General features: G+C 37.2%; 1 protein-coding gene across 1 annotated transcript in view; it reads right to left on the reverse strand.

Annotated features, from left to right (window-relative positions):
• Window positions 1-3,704: 3,704 nt before the first annotated feature.
• Iftap (intraflagellar transport associated protein) overlaps window positions 3,705-26,782 on the reverse strand; it is a 59,051-nt gene continuing 35,973 nt past the window's right edge. The window contains exons 3-7 of the mRNA XM_026404861.2: window positions 22,692-22,849; window positions 21,490-21,561; window positions 19,992-20,058; window positions 10,729-10,868; window positions 3,705-4,586 (exon numbers count right to left, since the gene is read on the reverse strand). Coding sequence (XP_026260646.1) covers window positions 4,437-4,586; window positions 10,729-10,868; window positions 19,992-20,058; window positions 21,490-21,561; window positions 22,692-22,849 — 587 coding nt within the window. The 3' untranslated portion in view covers window positions 3,705-4,436. The remainder of the gene's footprint in view (window positions 4,587-10,728; window positions 10,869-19,991; window positions 20,059-21,489; window positions 21,562-22,691; window positions 22,850-26,782) is intronic.

The following is a 26,782-nucleotide window of genomic DNA, read 5'->3' on the forward strand; positions in this document are numbered from 1 at the left end:
ACTGCTGGCAATAGCAGTATCACACCGCATGAATTGTTCCTGAATAGGATTTTTAATGTAAGAAGTCATAATAAAGATTTCAAAAGAGAAATTGAGAAGCAGGCAATGTTCCCATGATAACCAACATTCTCTCGATTCTCTCTGGGGTCATAGTGAGGAAAAGAAGTAATATGTTGAACAAGGGGCAGATCCAGCCCACCAGGTGAGGCTTCTCAAATTTGCACTGACCGCCTTGACATGCTCAACATATGCCTACCCAAAGAGAATCAATGAAATGGAGCTCCAAGTTCTGTGAGGTAATAAACTTATCCTTTCAGTTTTGATTAAGTCAGTAGATATTTATTGAACATCTACTTTATGCTGGGTCTTTTTCAGGCATTAGGGACACAGCAATGAAAAGATGATCTATGTCCATGCCCTCTAACAGACTCTGCTCTAACGGGAGTCGGGAGTCAGGTAACACAGGAGACGGGATGGGATGACGGAATGCTCTGTGTCAGGGCGGCAGGTTTGTGAGGAAAGAATGCTTGTCAGACTCTGGAAAGATGCATTTCATGTGGAGTCTGAGTACTGAGAAGAATCCAGCCACATGATGAACAGGGAAGACCAGCAGAAGGAAGAACTAGAGTTAAGGTCCAAAGGTGGACACAAGGGAGACTGTTTAAAAAACAAAAAAAAAAAAAAGAGTACCAACAAGCCAGGACCATGAGGGACAGGGCTCAAGATGAGGTGGGAGAAGTAACAGGAGCCAGACTATATCGCACTTGCAGGAAAAGGAAAGAGAATTCCTGGTAAAGAAATCAAAGTTCAAAATTAGGCATAAATAATTTTCCCTCCTTCTGTGCTATGCCACCCAAGAAGAATCCTGAAAGTCATAAGGTAGCTCATTGTGCCACCACACCCAGCAAGCTGGGACTGTGTTGCTGGCTTAAAGCGACATTTTCTCCATTGCAGGCTAGTCTGTGTTGCATCTGTCACGTTACTTCAAGGTACTTCTTATATTTTCATGTTCTTCCTTCCCATTTTGGTGTGCTCACTGGGCTGGTTCTCCTTACCCTATATACCGCATTTCTTTCCTGTTGCAGGCAAGAGTTATCCATCTGGATAAGCACAAGCTTATCTAGTTAGGACTTGCCAGCCAATTAAAACAAACCATTTCCCCCGTTCAGGGGGTCACTAAAACTGAAAGGCAACCACGGAAAGTCTTTGTTCATTAAGGTAACAGTAAGGTACAATGGAGATAAAACAATTTAAGTCAAAGGCTTTAAGGGACTCATTTTCCTGTGTCATTTTTGCTATAATGTACAATTGCCTCAAATAATTCAGGGATCAAAAATGCCAGGAGGAATGAATTCAAAACATAATACACCAACCCTACAGATGAACCGTGTTACAGAGGCATTCATAAATAAGGAAGTACTCCACTGAAGGGCAGACTTCTTAAACACTACAAAAGATGGATTTCTTGTTACTATTATAAAGCTAAGTCCATAAATTTGGGATGTCTTTTACAGTGGTCTTCTTTACTTAGAATAGCAAAATACCACCTAGAGTCCAATGAGAGTCTCTGACTCGGTGAACAGACACATCCCAAGATTGTCCCAACTCAGCACAGGCATAGATGACACACTAATATTTTGTCTTAACCTCACAGTCCTTCTCTCCATCCCACACTGCATCAGCCCACAGTCCATGCTAGCTCTGCTCCTGCATCTCTAATCAAATCCAGGCCCTCCATTTCCACCCACGCTGCCTCGACTCATTTCTTATCCTCGCCCACGCAAACTTCTAACAGCCTCCAAACTTGTCTCCCTGATTTAGTGTCACCTCTGCTCGTCCTACCCCTCACACTCACACCAAGTCCCCTGCCTGAAATACATTTTGGATCTTATGATTCCTCTATTCAGAAACCTTAAACAGCTCCCCATCAACTACAGAAGATTCTACGGCACACATGGCCTTCAGCATTCAGCCTACATTCCCGACTTCCTCCTGTGCAGTTTTCCCAGTTATCCTGACACGACCTACAGAAGGCTATGGCTTTCCTTTAAATAGCCATAGTCATACATCATTTTGCTTTCTGGGCTCTATTCCCTGACTGTAATGTTCTCCACCCTCCACTGCCTCGAAAACCCCTACTGATTCTTCCTGGCACCATAGCATCACCTTCACTGTAAAGATTCCTGGCTCCCCGTGGCATAATTCAAAAAGTCCCACGTGCTTTGCCACCGTAGCTTTTGCTACACAACATTCTTATCCTCTGCTGCAACACTGACACTTAAAAATTCACATGCAACATATGCAGTTTAAAACTTCCAGGTAGCCTCGCTAAAAAGGTCAAAAGAAACGATGAATTCTAATAATGTATTTCATTTAACTAGGTGAATTTGAGTACAAAAGAATACCTTTTCAACATATAATCAATACCAAAAAATAACAATTTTTCATGTCAATTCTTTGAAATCCAATATGTGTTATACACTTAGAGCATATTTTAAATCCAGACACTGACCTGTCATCAAAACTGATCTATATTTAGATTTGACAAAATTTACGGTTGAAAAATTCATATTCATGTAGCCAAGTTGTTCTAAATATACTTGAAAGTTTTCTGATATCTATACCAAATATCAGGGTTTTTTAAATTTTCAGTTGAAATAAAAATCAAGCAGCATTTAAAAACCAGGTCCTCAGTCACAGTGGCTACATTTCAAGTGCTTTAGAATGCAGCCAGTGATTATTCTGTGGGATAATTCTGCTCTTCTGTAATTACCTGTGTCTTCATCTCCCTTTCCCATGACATTAGACCATGTCTAATTTACTCGTATCTTCCCATTCTAGTGTGAATGAGATTTGAGACATAATGGTGTTTTATGAAAGTTTGTTCAATAAACAAAGGTGTAAATCACTTGACTCTACCACAACACAACACTGAAAGCAAGAATATAAATGACGTTTTTATGAGTATCTCTGCACACTCACATACAATTCTTCATACAGACACACGCCTGCAGCATTCGTCATGACAACCAAGACATGGGAACAACTTACATGACCACTGTCTGATGATTAAAGAAGATGTGATGCACACTCACCTTGGGAAACTAAACTAAACCTCCAGCCTTAGAAAAAGAAGGAAACCCTGCCAGGTGTGGCCACACGGAAGAACCTGAAGGACTTTGTGCAGAGTGAAATAAGCCAGTGACCAAAGGACAAATATGACACACCCTCTGATATCAACCACAGGAGCAGAGGGTGGTGTGGAGGCCACCAGGGACTCAGGGAGGGAAAACAGGGAGATGCTATTCCATCATATAAACCTCTAGTTACACATGAATAAGTAAGTTCTAGAGACCCACTGTATAGGATTGGCTTTCACAATATCGTGTACCTAAAATTTTAAGAGAGTAGATCTCATGTTAAGTGTTCTTATCACAAGGGAAAAAAGAGAAGAAAAGCAATAGAAAAAAAATCAGATCAAAACAAAACAAATGTACTCATGTACTCAGTGGTGTGGGATGCTGATAGTCAGGGAGGGAGCAGGCAGGGAATGATATGGGAACGCTCTTAATTTCTTCCTCAATTTGCTGTAAACCTAAAACTACTTTAAAAAACAAAATCTATTTAAAAGAGGCAAGAAAACCAATAAAGACTAATTACATTTGATTTGTTACCGATTCCTTCAACATTAAAAATTACTTCATGCATATTATTCCCCCTTGTTCTGGGTCTTCACCCCTCTTTTCTGGGTCTTCACCCCTCTTTTCCTTGATGCATTTGTGGGTGGTCTGCGTTATTTGCATTCCAATGTTCCAATATTCTCTAGTTGTCTTGCCTTTTCAAATTTAAAAGATTCTGGATACAGAAATCATTCCTTGTACTTTGTAACTATCACACATGGTTTAACACTAATAACAAATTGGAGAATTCTATATATGACATATAATCAATTCTCAGAAGCCTTCTTTTTCTGCGAAGCCCAATCAATTCCAGAAGTTAGCTCTCTCAACGCACACATTGATGCCACCATCTCTGACCTCTGTGAGAACTTTTCCTCTATGTATTACAACATGTTTCCTGGGTGTGACTGTCCTTCACCCAGAAAGGAGCGCTCCTGTCTGCACTTTTCACTTTAACCCTTGTGCATCACCCTGTGCTGTGCTCTCATCAATAATCCCTTAGGTAATTCTTACTTCCTGTCCCCATTTCCTTCTCCATCCCCAGGAGTCACAGGGTGCAACAATATGTCAGGACAAGGCCACCTCCTCAGCTCTCTGGTCAGTTGCCCTCTTTCCTAACTGAGAAATAACTCTGAAAAATGAAGGCACACGTATAGATTTCCACAAAGGGAATTATGGCTAACTTATCATTTACTCTGATACTGCTTGAAGAACTAAAAACAAAACAAAATAAACAGAGATGCTTTGGTAAATCAGTCATAGGTCTGTGTTGGTGTTCTTTCTCTCTTGCTTCAACAGCTCTCTGATGGTCTCCATCTCCGCAGCAGTGAACTTGGGGGTTAGAGCCACATTGTCATAATCAAATTCTTCATCAAGTGAGAAGGGCTGGACTTCATCACCAAATATCTATAAAGGTAACAAAGGAAGAAAAAACATTAATAATTATTGTAAATGAAGATAAAGTTGAAAACACAAACTCCCTACTAATAATTAATTAAACTTTTTTTAGACATCAACATTCTCATCTAATTAAGCTGTTTTTAAGTAAAGAAATAAATTCAATTATTCAGGACTTAATTTAGGACTCTTAATATGCCCCATTTGTACCATGCTGTATCTGAATGAATATCATTAACTAATTCTGCCCAAGGCAAGAATCAGAAAGTCTCCCCAGCACACATTCATTACCATTACATTTTTTACCACTTGTAGTGACAGGGATAGAGACACACGTGGGAAAACAGGAGTCACATTAAAATGCAAGAAAATATGCCTTAAGATTGGACCAACCTTAAGTACATTTTCACCGTTTACTAAAAAGACCCATATTAATAAGACACAATTTTCAAAGATAAAAACAGACTACCCTTATTATCATTCTTCAGATAATACCCATAATACCTAGCTAATAACAATAGCTATGAAAACACACAGCATTATCTTAAATTGAAAAGCTCAGAATCCCATTTTTTTCTACCAATAATTTAAAAAAATATAACAGCTTATGTAAAGTCAGAGTAGCTGCAAAGAGATAAAATAAATTTTATCTATTTATTCAAAACTTGTGAGTCTTTAAGATTTTCTAAAGGAAAATAAATACAAAGCATATTTTCTAATAAACAGAAAAAGAATGCCTACATCTCATTATACCATGCCCTAAAAAAAAACCTCCAAATGGTGTGTATGATACAATGAAATCAACCTGCACCTCTATCTAACTCTATATGTACAGTGCTACTGAACACTATGGTTCATGAAAGAATGAAAAAAATATATATCCTGAAACTGTAGTCTGCTTTAAATATTCTTGCATGGAAGATGATCTCATTGAGTAGCTTTTGCAATGTTTGTAAAAATGGAGCATACTGCTCAGAAACTATACACTGCTGCCCCAGGTGAAAAGGAAATCATGAAAAGTAGATTTCTGCTATCTGTTTGGCGTGTTTTGTAGTTAGGTGTGCAGTGCTAAGAGCAAACAACCAGCCATTTACCATCCTTTCTTAGTAAAGCAACAAGAGAACAAATTCCATTGGCTGAGTCATTCCCTTTTTATTAGAAAGTACCCACATGCTTTCTTGACAAAAGTAATGGCAAGAGCTGCCATTGACTAACTTGAACTTGTGATACTCCTGCCTTAGCTTAGCCTCCCAAACCACTGAGATTACAGGCATGCACCATTATGCCAGGCTATAAACTCATTCTTAAAATGCCAGTGTGAAGATTTTTATTCATTTATAATAAACTTTTGGGTATAAAAAGATACTTAAGTATATAATTTCTTCACTTAGAAACTAAGAATTATTAACAACTGATATTGTTAAATTATTTTCCTGGGTAGTCTGTTAAATGCTGAAATAGAAAGGCAAGAAACCAAAGATACAATAATTTCACATTTGCAATGGCCAAATATGATACTCCGGATATTTTAAACCATTTAGGGGATATAATTCCACATGGCCAGTTTACCCCTGAGTCAAAATGTTAGAGGAATCATTCAGCTATTTTCCATTATTTCCACAAACTCTGTTCCTTTAAATTCTAGGCATTGTGTAAGGTGCTGTGAATACAAATATGAAGACTTGCATGAAATCACAGACAAATGAGGTAAATAAATAAACAATCACTATAATAAAATGTGGTAAGCACAAATGGTATAGATAAGAGGTGATGGAGACAGAGAAGGGCCACTTCCCCAGACCAGGTTGGAGGGGGTTGGAAAGAAAGCCGAGACTGCTAGAAAGGGTGTACAAGGTAACAAGGCTGAGAGGAAACAGCTTTGCAGGGGAAATGCAATGCAGGATTAAAAATAAGATGCAGAACTGCACATTCCTGCATCTGAAAGGAGTTCAGCATTGTCACACTATAAGCTGTAAAAAAAGTGGCAAGAGATGGCAATAATGCCAAGTCATCATAGAGAAGATGGAAAATCCCCGAAGGATTTTCTTTTTAAACAGGGCGGACACTTGGTCCTCTATACATTTCAGCCAAACTCCTTCATTTATTCAACTGTCTACTGAGTGCCCACAATAAAATAGGAGCTGGAGTACAAAAAAAGAAAGATGCCCTACCTTCTTGGAGATTGTATCAACACAGCTCATTGTGAAGGTTAAACAGAGGGTAGATCTGAGGGGCATGAGATGGTAGGCTACTGAGATCCTGCTGAAGCAGTCCAGGCAAGAAATAATGAGAACAGGGCAAGGGTAGCAAAGATTGAAAAAAATATTTAGAAAGTAAAATTAGCAGTGCTTGATGACTGACTAGATATGGAAATGGCTGAAGGGAGAAGAGTATAGGAAGGGAAGCAGGTAAAGATGAGTTCAGTGGTTAACATGTTGAATTCAAGGTACCTGAAAGAAGCCAGATAGAGATCACTTAAATATACAAACCTAAGGCTCAGGAAAAAAAAAGGCCTAAAGCTAGAGATACTGATTTGGAAACATAACAGGTAGTGATTTAATATGAAAATGCACCCAAGTATGTAGCATAGGGAAAACCACACTAAGCAGGAACCCTGGGGAACACCAATTCATTAAGGATGGATGGGGAAAAAAAAACCAAAGGAGGCAGAGAAGAACAATCAGAGAAGTACACAGTCAGAGAACAGGGAAGTAAGAACAAGTGAAACAAGAGCATCAGGGGAAGATCAGTGGTGTCACAGTACAGGGATCCATTAAAATAAAGATTGCAAGTGTCTACTCGATGGGATCATTGTGAAGTAATTGGTTTCTCCTTTCTGATAACATCCAGGCAGTTGATGGAGATCAAGCACACTGAGCACCACACTGAATGAGTGAAAAGGAAGGAAGATCAACCAGTAGAACCTAATGCTTCTGAAATTGTGGGGGTGGGGACAGAAGAAGAGAGAGAGGAAGAGAGAAAATAAATATAAACACACAGTAACCAAAGAGAGGTCCAAGGGGAAGGGAAGGTTGCTTTTCCTTGTTCTGTTCTGGTTTGTTGAGGATGAGAGAGATTTGAACACGTTTGCAAGTTGAAGGGGATGAATCAAGAGAGAAGAAAGGAGAAAATGACCCCAACCATGTTATTTGTTCACTCCATAAAAATGTCTTGTATGGTACTAAGATCAACACTCATTCTGACCTTTTGCATTTGAACTTAATAAGCTTATGAAGACATGCTTGAGTGAATTTATACTCCTCCAAGACAAGGGACACATATGTGATTCAAAGGAGGACTGCAGTTCAGAAAACATCACTGTGACCTCCCAAGTGATAGCTTTTAAAATACACCAAGGTTGGATTTCTATTTCTGTGTTTCAACTTGTGGGTGCTGAAGTGCACTCCAAGAATTCTCTTCTTCTAAGCTGGGTTCATTTTAGGGTTCTAAGCTATTAAGACTCCAAGGTCTTCAATTCCAAACAGAAATTCTGATTTATTTCAAAGAAGAATTTGTTCAGTAGAACACTAACTCCCCTGCTGCTAAACAAACAAAGAAACAAACAAAAAAAACTTGTGAATTAAGTTATTAACTTGTTATTTTTGCCCAAGGAACTGAGAGGAATGTGTGGATTTCAGGTGTCTAATTTCAAATCTAATTGAAATCTTTTTGTAGCCTCTCAGAGAATCGAATCTGTGCACTATTAGAAAACCCCAAGTTTCCTTTAAATTACTCATGTGACTTATTCTAATAGAGACCCTGTTAGACACATTTTCATTCATAGTACCACATAGGCAAATTAAAGAAAACAGAACTCATGCTCAAGTCAATAATGGCACCATTTAGCTGTAGGCAAGTGTACAAAATAATATGGTAAATAAACTCTCTTCACAGTTGGCAAAATAGGAGATCTCCTATTAAAACACAGCTCAAGTTTCTTCTGTGACTTCTTCTATGGCTTCTACAGTTTTTCCTCTTTCCAATGTGAACTCATTTTGCTCTATAAAGGTGTTCAAAACTTCCAAGATTCCTCAAAATAGAGCAACCACGGCAAGAAGTTATTTACAAATAAGAAGAGGAAAGTTCTTGGAAAATGTTGGACTCTAAGAGGAAAATGCATGCCTATAAAACCATAATTAAAAAGAGGAAAATTTTAAAAAGATCCAATCCATATCAGAAAGTTGATGGGCTCTTAATAGGCAAGTAAGAGGAAGGCAGGACATTCAGGACAAATGTTCATCTTTCCAGACTGAAGTCACAGAAAGCAAGTACCATTTCCAGCCCCCAAATGGCCTTCTGGTAGGCCCTTACAAGACATATTTCTGGAAACTAATGATTATGTTCTTTTACTGACATTAGATGCTTTCAAATAAGATTAATGCTATTAAACCAAGAAACAGATGGTGTAATATTGTGAATCTAGACAGTTGTGGAAAGCCTCTCAAAAAAGTAAAAATGATTAGAAATAAAAATTCCAACCAAAATATTAGTCTGGATATTCCAAAGACACCAAAAGTCATTCATTGATGGCTGAGAAGTTTGCCAACACAAAAATTTTTCATATCATTTTAATTCCAATGTTAAAAAATGTTTATATTTTCTGTAAAATTAAGAAATTTATATTCAGGTTTAAAATACATTTAGACAGTTTTAATTTGGGCTATTGGATAGATCTCAGCGAACATTAAACTTTTTTTTAACCCACTAACTGAAAACACTTTATGACAATTTTTATAATTGTCCTACAATATGTATATTCTATAATTGCACCTAGGTATAATCAAATTCTTATAAAGTATCAGGTTCCAGGTCCACTAGCCAGTCCAATAACTTGTATAGTTGCAACTGAAGTCAAGAACATAAACGGGTCTTCAAAAGAAACAGGTTTCTGCTAGAAATAACCTTGCAATTTTAGCTCCTTACAACTCAGAGAAAGCAATCTATAATTCAAAAAGCATATTGAAAAGTGGCTGTCCCAATCGATTTCTCTGGTAACCAATTTGGGAGTTTAATATAAGCCTTCAAGCATCCTGGGGTATACTTTTGTGATGTCAGTGAACAAAAATACTATGAGAAAAAGAGCAATCTAAAACTGAAATGTGTGGATTATTTCTGATGGAATGAGTAATTCAATAACAGAATGTCTTCTAGTGACAAGTACCTGAACAATTAAAATAATCAAGAGTGGTCCTAGGTTTTATTAGAAAGTAACAATGAAGAGCCCTTAGCAAGGTCTTGTGCCTGATTCCCTTTACCTTAGAGCAAGAAGGGTGAGAAAGGTAACTTCCCTGCACCATCATCAACTTCTACTGCTGCACATTTGCTAAGTGCATAGAAGAGTCGCAAAATAATAGCAAAAGATGACCTCCAAGTTTTACATCTGGGAAAGTAAATGTAGAGCAGAGATTCCATTCTTCCCTGTGTTTGATGCATATGTTTAGATGACATTTCTCAGGCTCCTCGGTGGCTAAACATGAAGATGCAACTAAGTGTTTGACAAAGGAATGTGAGCAGCAACGAAGGACCCTGGGTCCTCAGCCTTGCAGTGGAATACTGCTCCCAAGCTCCCATCTCCTGCCCCTGCATTTATAAAGGTGACCTGATTCAGAGGAGGACATGCAGAAGAGGACATTTTCCCAAGGGTAGTGGACATCCAGAGAGAAAGAAACTGGGTCCTTGATGATGCCACCTGGTTACTTTAAGAGCCTCTACAGACTGTCAAATGAGAGAAATAAACTTCTACTTCCCATTAAATTATTATTGGGATTCTCTGTGATAGCAGCCTGACCTGACCTTAACTAATACAAAAGGTTCACAGTACCTTAGAAATAATGATAATAAGAAACATAGCCAGTTCAGACTAACAGAGATAAGAAATTGTCTGTTCCTTGTAATTCGTGGTCCCTAGGTGGTACTGTTCTATAGCCTTGCATACAGCATTAAACAAAAATAGTTTCCACATAAAAACACAAGTGTTCTATGGGTTTAAAAAGAAATATACACATTAGAGATACATAAAAGTGAGAGGGATCAATTAAACTACTTCAATTCTAAATTTTCCCAAACCTGAGAAAAATACAAAAGCACATGGGTATAAAAAGGACAAATTACAAAATCCAGGCTGTGTTGAAATGAATTCCCTGTGCAGTACCTCCTCTGCTTGCTTCTCTGTTCTCTTAACAGTGGGATTTGGCTTCCCCTCAGCAGCGAGAGGCTTGTCCACAGAAGGAATGAAAGAACAAACACTGGTGCTCACATCCTCTTCCACTTGTCCTGGAAGCAGCAGGAAATCTGTTGGACACAAAGGTTCAATTGATCCTCTGCCAAGTCCATAATTTACCTAAGTCATCTAAAAACCTTAGAATAGTCAAAAAAGTGAGTTAGACATGCCCATGCAAAACAGGCCCATTTCATTTGAGAAACTGACTCCAGGGATACCCTTTATGTAAAATAGGATGCTGATGCATTTATTTTTATCTTACTGTTGCAAAGTTACAATCCATCCAAAGGGTTTGGCAGAAATGCTGGTTCTGGAGTACCTTGACTGTGCCTTGCACTCCTAGCCCAATTTCTACTTCTACAGGAAAACAAGGAAGATGCTACTTTTGTCTCATTTTCCCATATTTTCCTTAGGGGTGAAGAAAAAGAAAATGGAGTGTTGATTTCATCCTGTAACAATACAGCAATATTTCAAATATATATATATAATAAAACAATGATGCTAGAAGGGAAGTACTTTAACTTTCAGCAGAAAAATGAAGTACTCTATCATATTCAAAATGCATGGTCTCATTTTCAACACTCGCAAACAACAACCTGTTTCCTGCTTGCTCAGCCCAAACACAAGAATTCAATAACCAATCTTGGTTTTCTGGCCAATTCATTATAAATGGATATGTTCCCTTATCTTCACATAGTTCATGAATACATCACAGACAACCAGTGATATTCCACAGCCTTCTTGAAGGAAGACAGACAAATCGAAGCACAACAGGTTTCTTCCTCAGTCTGAATTTCCATCAGGCCAGAGGGGCTAGCCAGAGCTAGCCAGGAATTTGCAGCTGGCTCAGGATTCTGCTGCTTGCTACTCGAGGATGATCCTAATGAAGCTGCTAATTAAGTCCTCAGTGGAACTGATTAATTACCAACAGGCTTGCCTTGGCTGTTGCCAATGGCAGCATATAAAAGGAGATAACTGAGCAGGTACTGATCCTCAAAAACTGAAATTAATATTTGAAATGCATCTCTCACCACAGTAGATATCACCCTCACAAAAATATCCTCATAAATTCTTGGGACATAGTCTGGAAACTGAGAATTGCAGTGGGGAGATGGTGACAAGGGTAGCTCTGCTATGATCAGTTTTTGAAATCTTAGAATATGATCTCACTCATTAGCAGAAATAAAAACAATGATACTAGCCAACATTTACATGCCCAGCACTTTATATGCATTAACACAGCTAATCCTCCCAATTGCTCTGTTATTTCCTGTGTTGCAATCAATGAGCTCTGAGCACTGAATAACCTTGCTTGATTCCACAGCAACAAAGAGCAGAGCCAAGCAGTCTATCCACGAGCTCATATTTTAGCCCATGATGTCAATCATGAACTTCTAAAAATAAGCATTTTCATTACATGTTTTATTTAACTTGATCAAATTATACACTTAAACTCAGGGTCAAGAAATGTCACTACTGTAGCACATTATCTTGGTTATATAGCAGAGTATACACAGAGAAGTAACGTTTAAATCCAATATGGCTGGCTGACAGAGTGGCACTGTAATGAACCTGTTTATGAGTTCAAAGCTAAATTCCCTCACTGAGATCCTTGTGGAGTGGCCTAGGACTGATCCAAGCCTGGCTTGGGCCTGCCACAACAAGACAAGAAAGAGAAAGTTCAGATCTCTTAATGTGAAAACCAATATCTCCTGGACCCATTAGCTGCCAGTGCAGCATCAGTTCAAATGTGAAATCAAAATCAATCGTGCTTCCAAGGCTATTTAAGATCATTGTTCTGAATGACAAACAGTGCTGTGAGGAGGACACGGCTGTACTCGCTTTACTAAAACTCTTCACTTCCCCAATCTATTTGCAAAGAAGGTAGGATTTTCAACAAAATTTGTTTCACAACAGTTCTACTACCATGGGAACAATTCTTTCAAAACAACAAGACTGTATGCTCCACATGTTAAATTCCTGTCATTTGTTTCTTCAGTGTAAAGGGAAATGCACCAATGCATATCTATTGGTGCCTAACATAGTACCTTCTGCTTAGTGAATTCACAACCAATACCTGGAGACAGGAGATGAATTCCCTATGGGTCAGCTTTTAAACTGAACAGAAAGGATCAAGAGTCTACCTGCCAATAGGATTTTGTAGATTTTCCCTCAAAAATGAAAGATTATTACAGGATAATTCTTTCACATTTAAAATCAGTCAGAATAATCAAGAACAAAATTGAATGTCTCTAACTCTGAAGATGACAGATTTACAAAAGGGTAAAATGACATGAACAAAAATAGCCCAGCAGGGTACATGTTACGAAGAAAGCTGCAGTCTTGTAGCCATTTTACAATTGTAGGTATGTTATTTATGCACAAGCCCATATTCTCTCAGGAGGAAAAATTATTGTATTCACTGATGGTGGTGAATAGGATTTCTGAAATTCCTTTTAAAACTTTCTAAAACTGAAGTGTTTTAAGAGACTTAACCCAATCCTAACTATTATCTCTAAAACATCCAAAGCCTCATTTTTATCCTAACTAAATGTCACTGTGTTGGCTGATATGAGCCACAGGGCAACTTCCAGAAATGAATGGCAAGACTGATTGGAACATTTTAATTTCATCTTTTTTTTTTTTTTAAAGAGAGAGTGAGAGAGGAGAGAGAGTGAGAGGAGAGAGAGAGAGAGAGAGAGAGAATTTTTTAATATTTATTTATTTTTTTTTAGTTCTCGGCGGACACAACATCTTTGTTGGTATGTGGTGCTGAGGATCGAACCCGGGCCACACGCATGCCAGGCGAGCGCGCTACCGCTTGAGCCACATCCCCAGCCCTAATTTCATCTTAAGAATGAAGAATTTGGTGGGCAGACTGAAGAATTTCTAATATTTATGAACTATCTATTCATGTCATTTGTCTATTGGTTTTAGTCAATGATCAGCAAGTCAAAGGTTATTATCCATGTAATCTGATATATTAAAAAGTCACCAATCTAATTCAGACTACAATAACATTTAATCTGCCCAGCATATTTATAAAATTAACCAATCTGTTCATTTGCTACTAATGTTAACTTTTCATCACTATGACAAACATCTGAGGAAAACTACTTTGAGGAGGAAAGATTTATTCTGGCTCCTGGTTCCAGAGGTTTCAGGGCCTGGTCAGTTCTGCTTTGGACCCAAAGTGAGGCAGAACATCATGGCAAAAGGCCCTAGCAGAGAAAATCTGCCCAACTGATGGCAGCCAGGAAGCAGAGAAGAGAACAAAATAAGGGCTGGCGATAAAACATAGTCCTCAAGGGTACACCCTATGGCCTGCTTCCCCCAACATGTCCACCTGCCTACAGCTTCTACCCCATCCCAGCAGTCCATTGAGCTATCTGAAGATTGATTAATCCACTGATGAAGTCAGAGCCCTCAGGATCCCATCAATTCGATAAAATTGCACCCTGAGCATTGTTGCAATATATGAATATATCAATATATGAATCTTTGGGGGACACTTCATATCCAAACTGTAACAGTTACTATGTAAAATAGCTGATAGTTCCTGAAAGTTCAGACTTCTACATCCAAAAGGAATATGTTTAAGAAATGCATTAGCCATCCCTCAACACATAGCTGCCAGCTAGGAAAATCTACTTCAGTGGTTCTTAAAAATTATTTAAGATCCCAAAGAGCTTTTGTATATATGGGTTATATATATACATATATTCTAAATCTATATTTAATCAGAATACTACTTTAAAGCTCACAAACATTACAATACTATTTAATGAATCATTAAAATTAATCCTATTTACATATCCAAATATTTTCATGAAAAACATATTTTCCCAAAACAAAGAAAATAGTGACAAGTGTTATTTTTTAAAAAATCTATTTAATGTTTGGCTTAAGGAAGAAAGCTGAATTCTATATTTGTTTCTTCAATTTTTAAAATATCCTGTTTCAGTTAAAGTAAACGAAGATCTACTCTTACACTGATAAGTAGTTGGAAAGGGAAAATTTATCTTGTCTTTTTTATATGATTATGAATATTTTTCATTACTACACCAGAAGGTGACAAATGATAGGGTTTTTTTAAAAGTTAGTTTTGGCAAAAAAATCTGAAACCATATTGTTAAATTTTTCACATTGGTCATTAAAATCCATTGGTCTATCTCACAAGTTGATGGTTATTTCCTCTATGCAAAATTTTGTAACATCATGAATTTCTTACTTGGAAAATATTGATTCACTGTGTTATGCAGATCTTCCAAATGTTGACATACTTCATTATGCAGAATAAAAACCACATTAGTTTATATCAGCATTTTTACCAAAAAAGCTTTCAAATATTGAGAAGCCATCAAGCTCACAGTACTGGATATAAGTTTTCTAAAATTTTAATTTCACTTGACCTATTGCCAATTTTGTCATTAGCAATGAATACTATCAGTTGCTTTCCTTGAAGAGACAGACTCACATCACTCATTTTGCAGAACTATAGTTTGTGTGTCAGTCGTTCTTTCAAGTAAAAATGGTGATTCATGAAAGGGAAAAACTAGTTTAGCATACCACTTAATCACTTGTATTTTTCTATAAGACAACCAGTGTATCTCCATATGCAGCAGAAGTGCTTTGTGGGAATTTGCTATTTCGGCACATAAATCATTACAAATCATCTCAGGCTTTCAGAGAACCAAGATTTAGAAAAAAGAGGAATTTTTACTACTTCATCAAGGGAATTTTCAATGGAAATTGGCATTTGTTTTGACTATAAATTTATAACAAATTATTTATAACTACTAGTATGTTTTGGTGAAACTACCTTAATTGACACTAAGGTACCAGCTTCTCCACCAATCAGTGCTTTTGCAACATCAGTGCAACTATCAACACACTTGACCTATAGATCTCAGGGTTTCCCAACAGTTCCCACATTGCAAGGCAAGTTTCCCAATAGCAAGATAATAGATTTAAATCTAAATAATTTCACTACATTAAATATAAGTGAACTAACACATTCTGATTAAATATAGATTTAGAATATGTGTCTATGTGTATATGTATATATGTGTGTTTACATAAATGCATTTATATAAACCTTATGCTGCTTACAAGCAACCTAAAACACACTTTGCAAAGAAAAAAAAAAAGATGCAGAACAAAGGAAAGTAGAAGTGAAGAAGAAAATTACTGCTCATCCAAGTAGAAGTTAGGGAAAAATAGGGAAGACTTACTTTGTGAATGGGGCATTTGACAGCAATAGTAAATCATAACCATCTATCATACAAGTACAAAGATAAATGTATGCAGGAGTTAGAAAAATAAAAATCAAAGTATAAACTTTCTAACTTACTGGCAGAGCTGATTTTGAAAACTGGGCTTGTCCAGAGTTAAAATTGGGCTTCTGTTAGCAGGCCTTCCTTTCAAGCCTAGACATTTGACTACTCCCCACTAAGAGAAGGTCTGCACAGCTGGCACCCAGGTGTAGCTTCATACCCCCACATTCCATAAATGGGAACTCCAAGAGAAACACCCCCAGACTCCCATCTAGAGATGATTCCCTGCTGTAACTGCACCTTAGAATCACTTGGGGAGCTTTCCAAATGCTGATGCCTGGAACAGACATCAGACCACTAAGGCAGATTCTCCAATACAGGACCAGCCATCAAAGAATGGTCTCTAATATGAAAGAATGAAAGGCCATGAAAGAATGATCTCTAATAGTTCTAAATAAAAAAATAAAATGTCTAAATTTTAAGTTGGCTGAAATGTGCCCTTTTCTCCTAGCTTAGGACCTCTACACATGCTGCTCCTACACTTTCCTCTCTCCCCTACCCTCACCTACCCACGTATCTAGTTCTTGGTTACTCATCCTTTGGATCTTAGGCTTTCAGAGAGCTTTTTTCTGATACCTTAGACAAACTAAAGTTCCCCTGCCCTATGCTTTCATGAGATCTAGAACAATCTATAATCATATATTTGTGATTGCATGATAAGTGCCTAATTCTTCCAATGAACTGTGAATTATAAGGAGGGGAATCTGTTGTCTTTCATTCTTCATTATGTTCCGGACCAGCTGTACTTCTAATATTTGTTGAATAAGAATCCTGGTCATTCATAGGTTGCCCAAAATTGGTTAAAGTTGCAGATAACTAAGGAATTTTTTTAAATTGTATGTACTCACCCTTTCTTAACTAAAAATGATTAGAAGTACTAGAGAACTTAAAAATAAAAAATTACTGCCAATGACTGAGCAGTAATCAGTGCCTGTTTCATTCAACACAATTAGCCACCATATAAATCCACCCACTGGCCAAGAGACCTATAGAAGAAAGCATGATTTTAACAACTGGACCTCAAAAAAATAATCTCTTGAGCCATCTGCACTCAGCCCAGAAAAGAGGTAGGATGAACTACAGAGGCAAAAATAATCATAATCATAACAATGAACAGAAGAGTCTTCCTACTTTAATGGCCTCAGCATAACAACTAACAGCTATTCCAAATTATAATTTTGCTGGAGAACAGTTTGAGCTATTGTATCTGAGGCATGACAGTCACCAGGCTAACTACCTTACCTTAAATTTGAAGGAGAAAAACTGGTTAACTTGATGTTAAATAAACACAGGGCACCTAGCATCCTGGCAAATGTCACCCTCAGACAACTGCTCAATACCACTGCACAAAGTTGGTTCCTCTGAAAAACTGTCTCCACTCTCTCCACCTGGGCTGCCAAAATGCTAATCCAAATATTGAGAAAGAATCTCGTTCCTGAATCTTAGAGAATATTTATGAGAATGAATAAGGTGAACAAATAAAATCAATGGTAGAAAAACAATATGCAACTCACTTTCTTGTTGCCCCAGGCAAGTCTGTTGCTTAAACAATAACAACAGAATCTAATCAGTAAACTTCCCAGCTGCCAAAATTATACAAGCAACTTGCCTATTTAAAATGTCACATTTCCCATCTGATATAAATATTTGCCTTCTGCTCACATTCCTGAAGTGTAATACAAATTAGGCCCAAACTAAAATTCACCTTGGCACAAACTATTTAATTTCTTTTTTCCTTTCAAGTGACCCAGATTGTATGAAAATTGTGATGCCCTGGTAGTCTTTTGGGTAATTAGAATAAATCACTGAAGCCTGGATCGATTTTCAGCAGGGGCTTTGTACATTATTTTACATGTGGGAGGGTCTTGACCAGTTTGTTCAAGTCCACTGAGATTTGGTTTAGCTTCAGTAACCTTTATATACAAATGCAAGACTGCCTGTTATCTGCTTTCCGGAAAAATCATACTAGTGAGATGTTTATATTTCATTTTATGAAGAAAGGAATAAATCTGGTAATTAAAAGATGCAACTTGAAAAATGTGTAAAGAAAAAGATGCAACAATAAAAGGAAAGGTTAAAAGGCTAATTTAAAAGATTAAATCGGAATTGCTGGCTATATTGGTTTATGTCAATATACAGACCTTATCTTTGCTAAACTTTGATAAGTTTAAACCACCACAAAAATGTGCAAAGTAGACACATCTGTGTTCTTCTATAAAACTGATTTTACATAGCAAATGTATTACAGGCAGATTAGAACTGTCTTCAAGTGTCATCTTCAAACTAACCACATACAATTGCATGGAGTGTGGGTTCTGAATGCAGATCACCAGATGTCACTGCAGAGCTGAATTAGACTCTTAGGAGCAAGACCTAGGAATCTGCGTTTCTTACCATGCTTCCTTCTCCTAGTCACCCCAAACCCAAAACAGTGTGCTTGCTCTAAGCACTGCTTCCTAACAGTGCTTACCCCTCCCTTCTAGTCCAGTGGGAGCCCCCATACTTCCCACAGCAATTCAGAGCCATCCAGGGTATAGAGCTGGAGAAGCCTCCGTGGAAGATGTGATTCCTTTAGATCTCTGACCGCACTTAAATCAAATAAATAACTTAAAATCAGAGTCCACTGGTCAATACAATGCCTGAGAACCAACTCTTTGGTGGAGTAGTGTGATGTTTGGAAGTGGAATAAAAGTGCTGATTGCTTCTAATTACCAAAGTCTCACCAATTCAAACACCCAAAGCCAGAGTAAGGAACTGACAACCAATTTACAGACAGTTGCCATTCCCAAGCCAATTCTACCCAGTCACTTTAACTCCCAATTGAGTATTTAAAAAACCACCCTTCTGGGCTGGGGTTGTGGATTCTCAGCACCACATATAAATAAATGAATAAAATAAAGATCCATCAACACTAAAAAAAAATTTTTAAACCCCACCCTTCCCCCAACAATGACCACAATCCACCCAAAGACTGTAAACATCAGTTAGGTCAACTGACCTGTCCTTAAAGTTTAACCTTGACTTTTGAGACATTCTTGTATATTACATGAGAAATGGATGTTTTTTTTAAAAAAAAAAAAAAAGAAAGAAAGAAACCCTAATTTTGAATATATTTCAAAGATCCTTTGACCAACAAAGGATACCTATGCTTACCCAGAGATATTAACAGGGAAAGGATAAACCCATCATGCATATAAACATCAATGGCCTAGCATGAAGTCCCTACCAGTCCAGCCCATTGCAAAAATGCCCACAAAAAAAACATTTGCAACATGTCTGTATCTTCAGTAATTTACATATTTAATGGAGAGTTTTTAAAAACAAAAATTTGGATTTTCTTTTAGTTTATTTTTATGATCATTTCTGATATATTTATGATCTTTATGAGCGATCATTATTTCTTATTCTCAAAAATAATCTCCATTTACAACACTGTGTTTCTGAGAAATACGGAGATGACTTTATGACTTATCTCTACTTGAAATAATCACTCAAGAATCAATCATGTGGTAAATTGTAGGGACAGAGGGCACCTTCATTTCACTTAAGACCAAAGGTTTACAATCCTCCAAAGGCTTTGATCCAGCTGGAGAAACATTTGTTTTTGAAACAGAAATTTCCACAACTTCAGTTTTTCCTGTTTCATAGGAGGTAGAGGTAAGGATTGAGAGAGAGAGAGAGAGAGAGAGAGAGAGAGAGAGAGAGAGAGAGAGAGAGAAAGGAAGGAAGGAAGGAAGGAAGGAAGGAAGGAAGGAAGGAAGGAAGGAAGGAAGGAAGGAAGGAAGCTGTCTAAAGCCTTACTTGTACTTTTTTACTTGTAAAGTAGTTAGCAGTATGAAAAAGAAATAGAAAGCATACCCTTGCTCATTTGGGGCTCAATCTCTTCGTCCATATCAAAATCTTCTAAATCTAGGAAGTTGTCTACCTAGAAAAGGATTAACATTATTTTATGCATATTAGACTTGAAGAAAAAAAAATGCCATGAAGTCAATGAATCCACTTCCACAACACTCAACTGAGCAGCAGAAACTACTTTTCTCATCAATTCTGACTTCCAGCTCAAACCCTTTGTGTTCATGTGCTTTCCCATTTGGAAAAAAGCAGTAAATTTGGATGCTGGCCTGGATTTTGCAAGCATCATAGTCAGCTCTCTATGATGAAAGGGAAAAAAAAAAAAGAGGTTGGGAGTTTCTGAAAAGAGACCTTGTCCCACATCCTCTCCCAGGATTTATACTACCACCAAGATAGTCCTAAACAGGGTTTCTGGTTTTTGTTTTTGTTGTATCGCTTCTTGAGCAAATGGTGGTGGTGAGGATCTGGCTATTAACATAACAGTCCACTTCCTTTTAATGTTGAAGAGCCAGAGAGAAGAAAAGAAAGAAAGCAGGAGAGAAGAGTTCATTCCAAACAAAATCATCCTGCCCCAGGTAAATCAGAAGAGAGGTGAGCAGGGCAAAAAAGCCAGTGTGCTCTCTTTCAAACAATTAAAACTGAAAATTACTTCAAAGGGAAAAAGCAGAGCAAGTGACCTTTACAGACACAATAGCAGCATTTCAATGAAAAACTATTCCACCTGGAATACTGCTTTCCAATGCAAACTGACAATGAGACATTTTATATTAGCAAAATGGTAACATTTCAGACATGAACTAATTCATCTCAGGGGAATATCAAGGAGTGTAAATAAGAAGATGATTTCACCAGTGGTACAAATGACAAGTAGTAAAAGCATAAGGTCGAAATGCATTTTTGTGCTCATGACCTAAACATGGGCCTAACAAAATACTTTAAAATTACAAACTTAGACTTCAGAATTGCAATTCCAAAGCAGGCTGACTTTCTCCTCCTAGTTCTACTTGTAATAACAGACACAGCTACTCCATAGGAATTTAAAATGGTAACTTCCATTGCTTATAAGTATATGAATGTGTTTATTACATGGCATCCAAAAGTATCTGCCATATGATGGTTTTAGTAGTAAAATTTGAATATCTATCATATTATGTTGTCATTTTTCTTAATGGTATATGCTAAAGGAGATTGAGGACACTTTACTCTCTCAAAGCACCCCTTCTATTTGTTAAGCTTTAAGGAAAAAATATCCAGAACCAAGCCAAGCAAGAATAGTTTAAGATATTCAAACACCAGTTAAAACAAACACACACACACACACACACACACACACACACACACTCACACACACAGAGAGAGAAAGAAAGAAAGAAAAGAGAGACACTAGCAAGGAAAAATGTGCTGAAATCTCCAACTTTGTATAAAAGAAAGCAAACGAGTCTTATGATGTTTGTTTGTTTGTTATGGGTTTTTTACCATGCAAGAAAATTGAATTGTGCCTTACCTTGATCTTTCCTGCCCTGTTCAGATCACCTTGAAGGGAACTGCCGACTTTTTGACCTTCATCCATCACTATCTGAAAATACAGTGAGGACATATTGATGGGAACATGAAACAACTAAAAATAAAGAAGCTGATCTTCTGCGATTTGTTAATTACTCATTCATGAAAGACTATTCTCTAAGCCATGGAAGTAATCAGGGAGCAGGTTTTAAGAGGTGTGACTTCTACTCCTGTCCTCTACAGCCTCATCTACAAGGTAACCTACAGACCAGTTAGCCCAGCATTTTCTGTGAAACAGAACACTCCCCACCTCCTATTCCTTCCAAGGAATCTGTGATGGACAAATCGGAGAATGCAATACAATATCTTCAGGTTACCAAAAAACAAGGCCATCTAGCAATTCTTTGCTTTTCACATGCTGATCAAAGAATCAATATATATTATAGACCCAATAACCAATAATTGCCAGTAAAGCATGAATCCTCTAAGAAAAAACAGTTCCTATCTCACAATCATCACTGAAAGCAAATTCTGGAAATAAGGAACCATAGGCCTCTGCTGTTTATTAACACATTGCTAACTCAGAGATTTTTGTTCCCTTGTGTAATCTCTTATATAATTACATAATCTCTTACATAGTTCTGTCTATAATATCACAAAGAAGACATGATAAGGCAGAAATAGAAACTAAATGGCTTAAAAAGTAGGACAATGTCTGCCATTATTCCTTGATAATGTAAAAACAAAGCCAAGGAGAATATGATTAGTCTCTAAAGTCTTGAAGATTAGGAAGGGAACACCCAACATTTACTGCAGAAGCCAAAACATTTTCTACTTTAAGTTAGCAAGAGATGGCTCTAGGGCAGGTAAAAGAAAGCCCCAATCTACACAAAGAAGTAGAGCAAGAAACTTTCCTTGCTATAAATAATAAATAATTTCCTTGATATAAATAATTTCAAGAATTTGTAGATGGCATATCCAACAAGGTTTTTAATACAGTCGGGATAACCAAATTACTGTCATAAATGACAACTGCTAAAATACTGAAATGTAATCATGATTTTCAATAAAATGCCCCAATGTCACTCCTAGAACTAGAAGTTACCAATCGAGTGACTGTCCAGTGTTTCTTATGGCTTCATTTTTAATTTATGAAGAACACCCTGGTTCTCATATTGTTTCCAAAATGTGCTACAGTATTACCTGTTCTTCTTCCGAACATTGTGATGAAGTCTGATGAAATACAGTTGTATTTCTAAGATGGTGGTCATTTGGTTCATTTTTATGAGTAAATTTTACTGAGGTAAATATTTTTCCAGAAGCGTCAGTTCCAAGTGCTCCTCTTTTGGTCACATTATCTTCTGAAATGATAAGTAGTATAGTATTAGAATGTATCCACCACATCTAATTCTGTTTATTTTGTGTTCATTTTTCCCTCCTCCAAAACTAATACTTTTCAAAGAACTGTACAAGCAATGCTTGAGGCATTAAGCCCTCTTAATTATCAAAAGTTATTTCTAAAAATGCACAGAATTACACTATTTCATTCAGCATTTAGCAAATATTTATTAACAAGTACCTACTATGGATCTAACACTATTCTTGGTCATTGTTAAAAGATCAATAAAATACAGTATTTGCAAGACTTTTAGACATTTTTAGACTTCTCACATTTTTGCTAAATTTTAGAGATTTTTTCCTTTACATAGAAACAATGTATGGATAGTTTTAGAAAATTTCTAAAAAGAAAAAAGTAAACTATGAAACAAACTCATAATCCCATGATCCAGAATAACCACAACAAAATATTTTCAATGATTATCTTTCTGCTCTTTTATTATGAATCATGTACTCCTAAAAATCAAAATGGAATCATGCTGCACATATTATAACACAATTTGCCAATGTTTCTTTTAATATTATTACATATTCTTTCATGTAATTTCAAGTTATAGAGCATTCTGTTATATAAATACAAAGTATTTTATTTAACCAATGTCTTTTCTGGACTACTTAAAATTACAAACAATAATACCTTTGAATTAAATCCATGCACATTCATGATAATCTCCTTAGGCTAAGGAAAGAGCCTGAGATTAATTTAAAATTAAGAGACTGAGAAAATTTTAATATTATGGTGCCATTAAACAGAAATGGAGGGTAATGGAGTAAGTTGGGTGAGAGACAGTAAATCTAGCTCTGGTCATGCTGCATTTGAGTTACCAGTGGAAACTGTGGTAGTAATGACCCAAATGAAGCTGCATTTGTAGGCTACAATGTGGGAGAGAGATCATAACTATAGGTAAATAGATGACCATCAATTATACTGAAGTAATAGCTTAAGCCAGAAAATTATTTTTAATATTAGTAGTAATATTAGGAGAATATTAAAATTAATGAGTGTTAAGTCATTGAGTAAAATGTTTTTTATGAGCATCTCATGAATCATTGCATTTATAACTTGCAACACTGTTACTATCCCCACTTTAATTTACAGATAAGGAAACCAAGGCCAACAGAGAGATTAAGTAATTTGTTCAAGGATCAGAACCAGGCCTTCTTTTTCCAGACCCTTTTTTTTTCCTCCTAACCACTGTGCTTTGCTACCTAGAATAATACAGCAAATGAATGAAACGGTTCAGACTAGAAGAAGAAAAAAGATGGAAAATGTGAGGTGGGGGAGTCCAAGAAAGAAAAAAGAAGAAGAAAAGCATACAATTAGCCAAAGAAGACCCAAGGCTGCAAGATATAGTCCCAAACTGGAACTTGCTTGGTGACAAGAGCAAATATAGGAATCTCTGTCTCAGAATATAAGAAGAATGATTAAAAAAAAAAATCCAAAAGCAGTCAAATGGCAGCAATCAAGCCACTGTCTATTGTTGGTTTCAGGAATCCTCCTGTAAGCCCTATGAGACTCTACCGTGAAAATGTTCCACAGATGCAGGGATGGTTTTGTCGTGCATTCCTCAGGTGGGTTTCTAATGAAGGCTTGTGAGATAGCCTAAGTGGCAAAGTGCCCACACTCATTTCTCTTGAGCTATCAGTTACATGACATCAAAATCAGTGAGATGACCAGGCCGTTGTGATGATCACAGCCCAGTGCAAGTCCAGTGCTGAAATCCCTTGTTTGTTTCTGAATACCCTCCCTGTTGTTGGTAGAATTAAGACTTCTGGGGATGTCCACTGAAATACTGTTGGGGAACAGACATAACTTAACCTAATGTCATTAATAAGCTACAGGGGAAAAACACAAATATTGAATGTATCACTTTCTCTTGAGAAGGTCATATCCATGAATAACACATGCTCAGACCAGCTCTCTACAACCGTCTACTGCACTAGCACCAGAACTTCTAACTAGCCACTACAAGAGGTGATCTCTGCCTTTTGCTCCAACAAATCCCCAGCAACTCTGGCATAAAATCCCAGCCTTAGGTGCCAGGGATGGTGGGGCTGGGAGACTGAGCAAGGTGTTGGGAGGGTTGCTAAGACTACTGCTGAGGTGACCATAGAATAAGGAGGACCAAGTGGTCCAGGACTCCCAGATGTCTTCCTCTTTGATAGTCACAAAGATGTACTAAATCAGCCCCAAGGCAACTATGAGCAGTGGGAACAGGGTACAGCGAGATAGGCATGGAAAGCCTTGGAAACAGGAGTTAAGAGGAATGAAAGAGTTCTTCAAACTCTACCAAAGTTACAAGGGAAGAGAAGACTTCCTGTGGCTGCCACTGCTTCTCAGTACACTGCTGTAATAAGCCGTAGAACAGCTTCAGTTCTCCCTGTTCATCTTTAAAATCAAGCACAAGCTAAATCAACTATTTATTAAGAAAATACTATGCACCTGGCACAACACTGTTGTAAAAGTGTTGACTTAAACACTTGAAAAGCACAGCAATGTGTGAAAATAAAAGATGTTCTATAAGGACAACTTCCATTTGTTCTCATGATCACTCAATGTAATCCTCTGCCATTTCCAGTAAAACTCTCAAGTTATCTGACAGGTAACAAAATAAAAATCTTTTGAAATAAAGAACAAAATATAATCAAGTCCCAGCTTCTGATGTTGACATTGCACTATTGTTGGAGTCTCAGATCTAACAAAATTCTTGTCCACTCTGAAAGTTGCCCCCTTTTGTAAACATAGTTTTAATTTTTAAAACACCAAAAGAAGCAGTAAAGAACTTGTTCTGTGATTAAACCTATAGGTTAAGGCTCCTTCCTAAATGTTGAAATCAGTTTCACAAGAATACATACCATCTCCCTCCAAACACCCAAAACAGCTCCTTATAAAGGTTTTCATCAGTTTTTCAAACGAAGTACATAGTAACTCTATTGGCAGAACGAGATAGGAAAAAGTCCTTTTCAATATGATAATGTCAAAATGGCAGATGCTGGCATAGCCTAGAACCTGAAGTGGTGGACGGTCTGATTGCAGAGCCAGCTGCTGTCTCCCAGAGTGACCCTGGTGGCAATCTATACGTGCCACCCAACTGTTCATCCCCTCTTCTTCTGTTTCTGTTTTTCATCAGAGTTCCTTACTACCCTTTCATCTTACCCCTAATGTTTCTTCCTTTGAAATACATGCTAGGCATAATACAGCTTAGAAATCTAACAGCAATGTTTCAGAGAACAAGTAGGTTGAGACCTGAAAGAGTATTTCTTTGGGCATTTCTGAGCCAAAACTTCAATACATGAGACAAAGCTTTTCTAAAGGTGTTCAGAGGTTTCATTATTCTGAAGCAATGAAATTTCAATTTCCTTTTGATAACAGATAAGCTTCCAACAGACTGGCCTTACAAGGCCACCACAACACCTTCAGCCTCTAATTTGGGACAAAAGGAAAAGGTCACATTCCTTGAAAAAAATGGAAACTTTTGATGCCCTGGTAAATTAGACACTAACCATATATTGATTATATATCTTCCAGATAAAGGTGATTATTTTTGGAGATCTTGATTTTGAAATAAACTTTTTTAAAACATTCAAATTCCTCCATGCAAAAGCCAGACAGATCAGTGCCCGTGTGCTGAGAAGCGTTTACACACTTTGAGAAAAGTTTTCTCAGACCTGCACAACCAACATCACAATTCATGAGCAGATCCTGAGAGCAACCTCCAAGTGACTGTTACTCTGTACTACTATCAACAGCAACAGAAATCAAGAGCATGTCCCCAGTCACAAGATGCTGCATACACTGCTGGAAGGAAAGAAAAAATTCATGGGGGAGAATATTCTATGCAACTCAGGGCAATTGCAAAAAACCGTCTAATAAGAGAATAGGGGATAAGCAATCA

Source organism: Urocitellus parryii, chromosome 4 (assembly GCF_045843805.1).
Source record: "Urocitellus parryii isolate mUroPar1 chromosome 4, mUroPar1.hap1, whole genome shotgun sequence".
NCBI classification, from domain to species: Eukaryota; Metazoa; Chordata; class Mammalia; order Rodentia; family Sciuridae; genus Urocitellus; species Urocitellus parryii.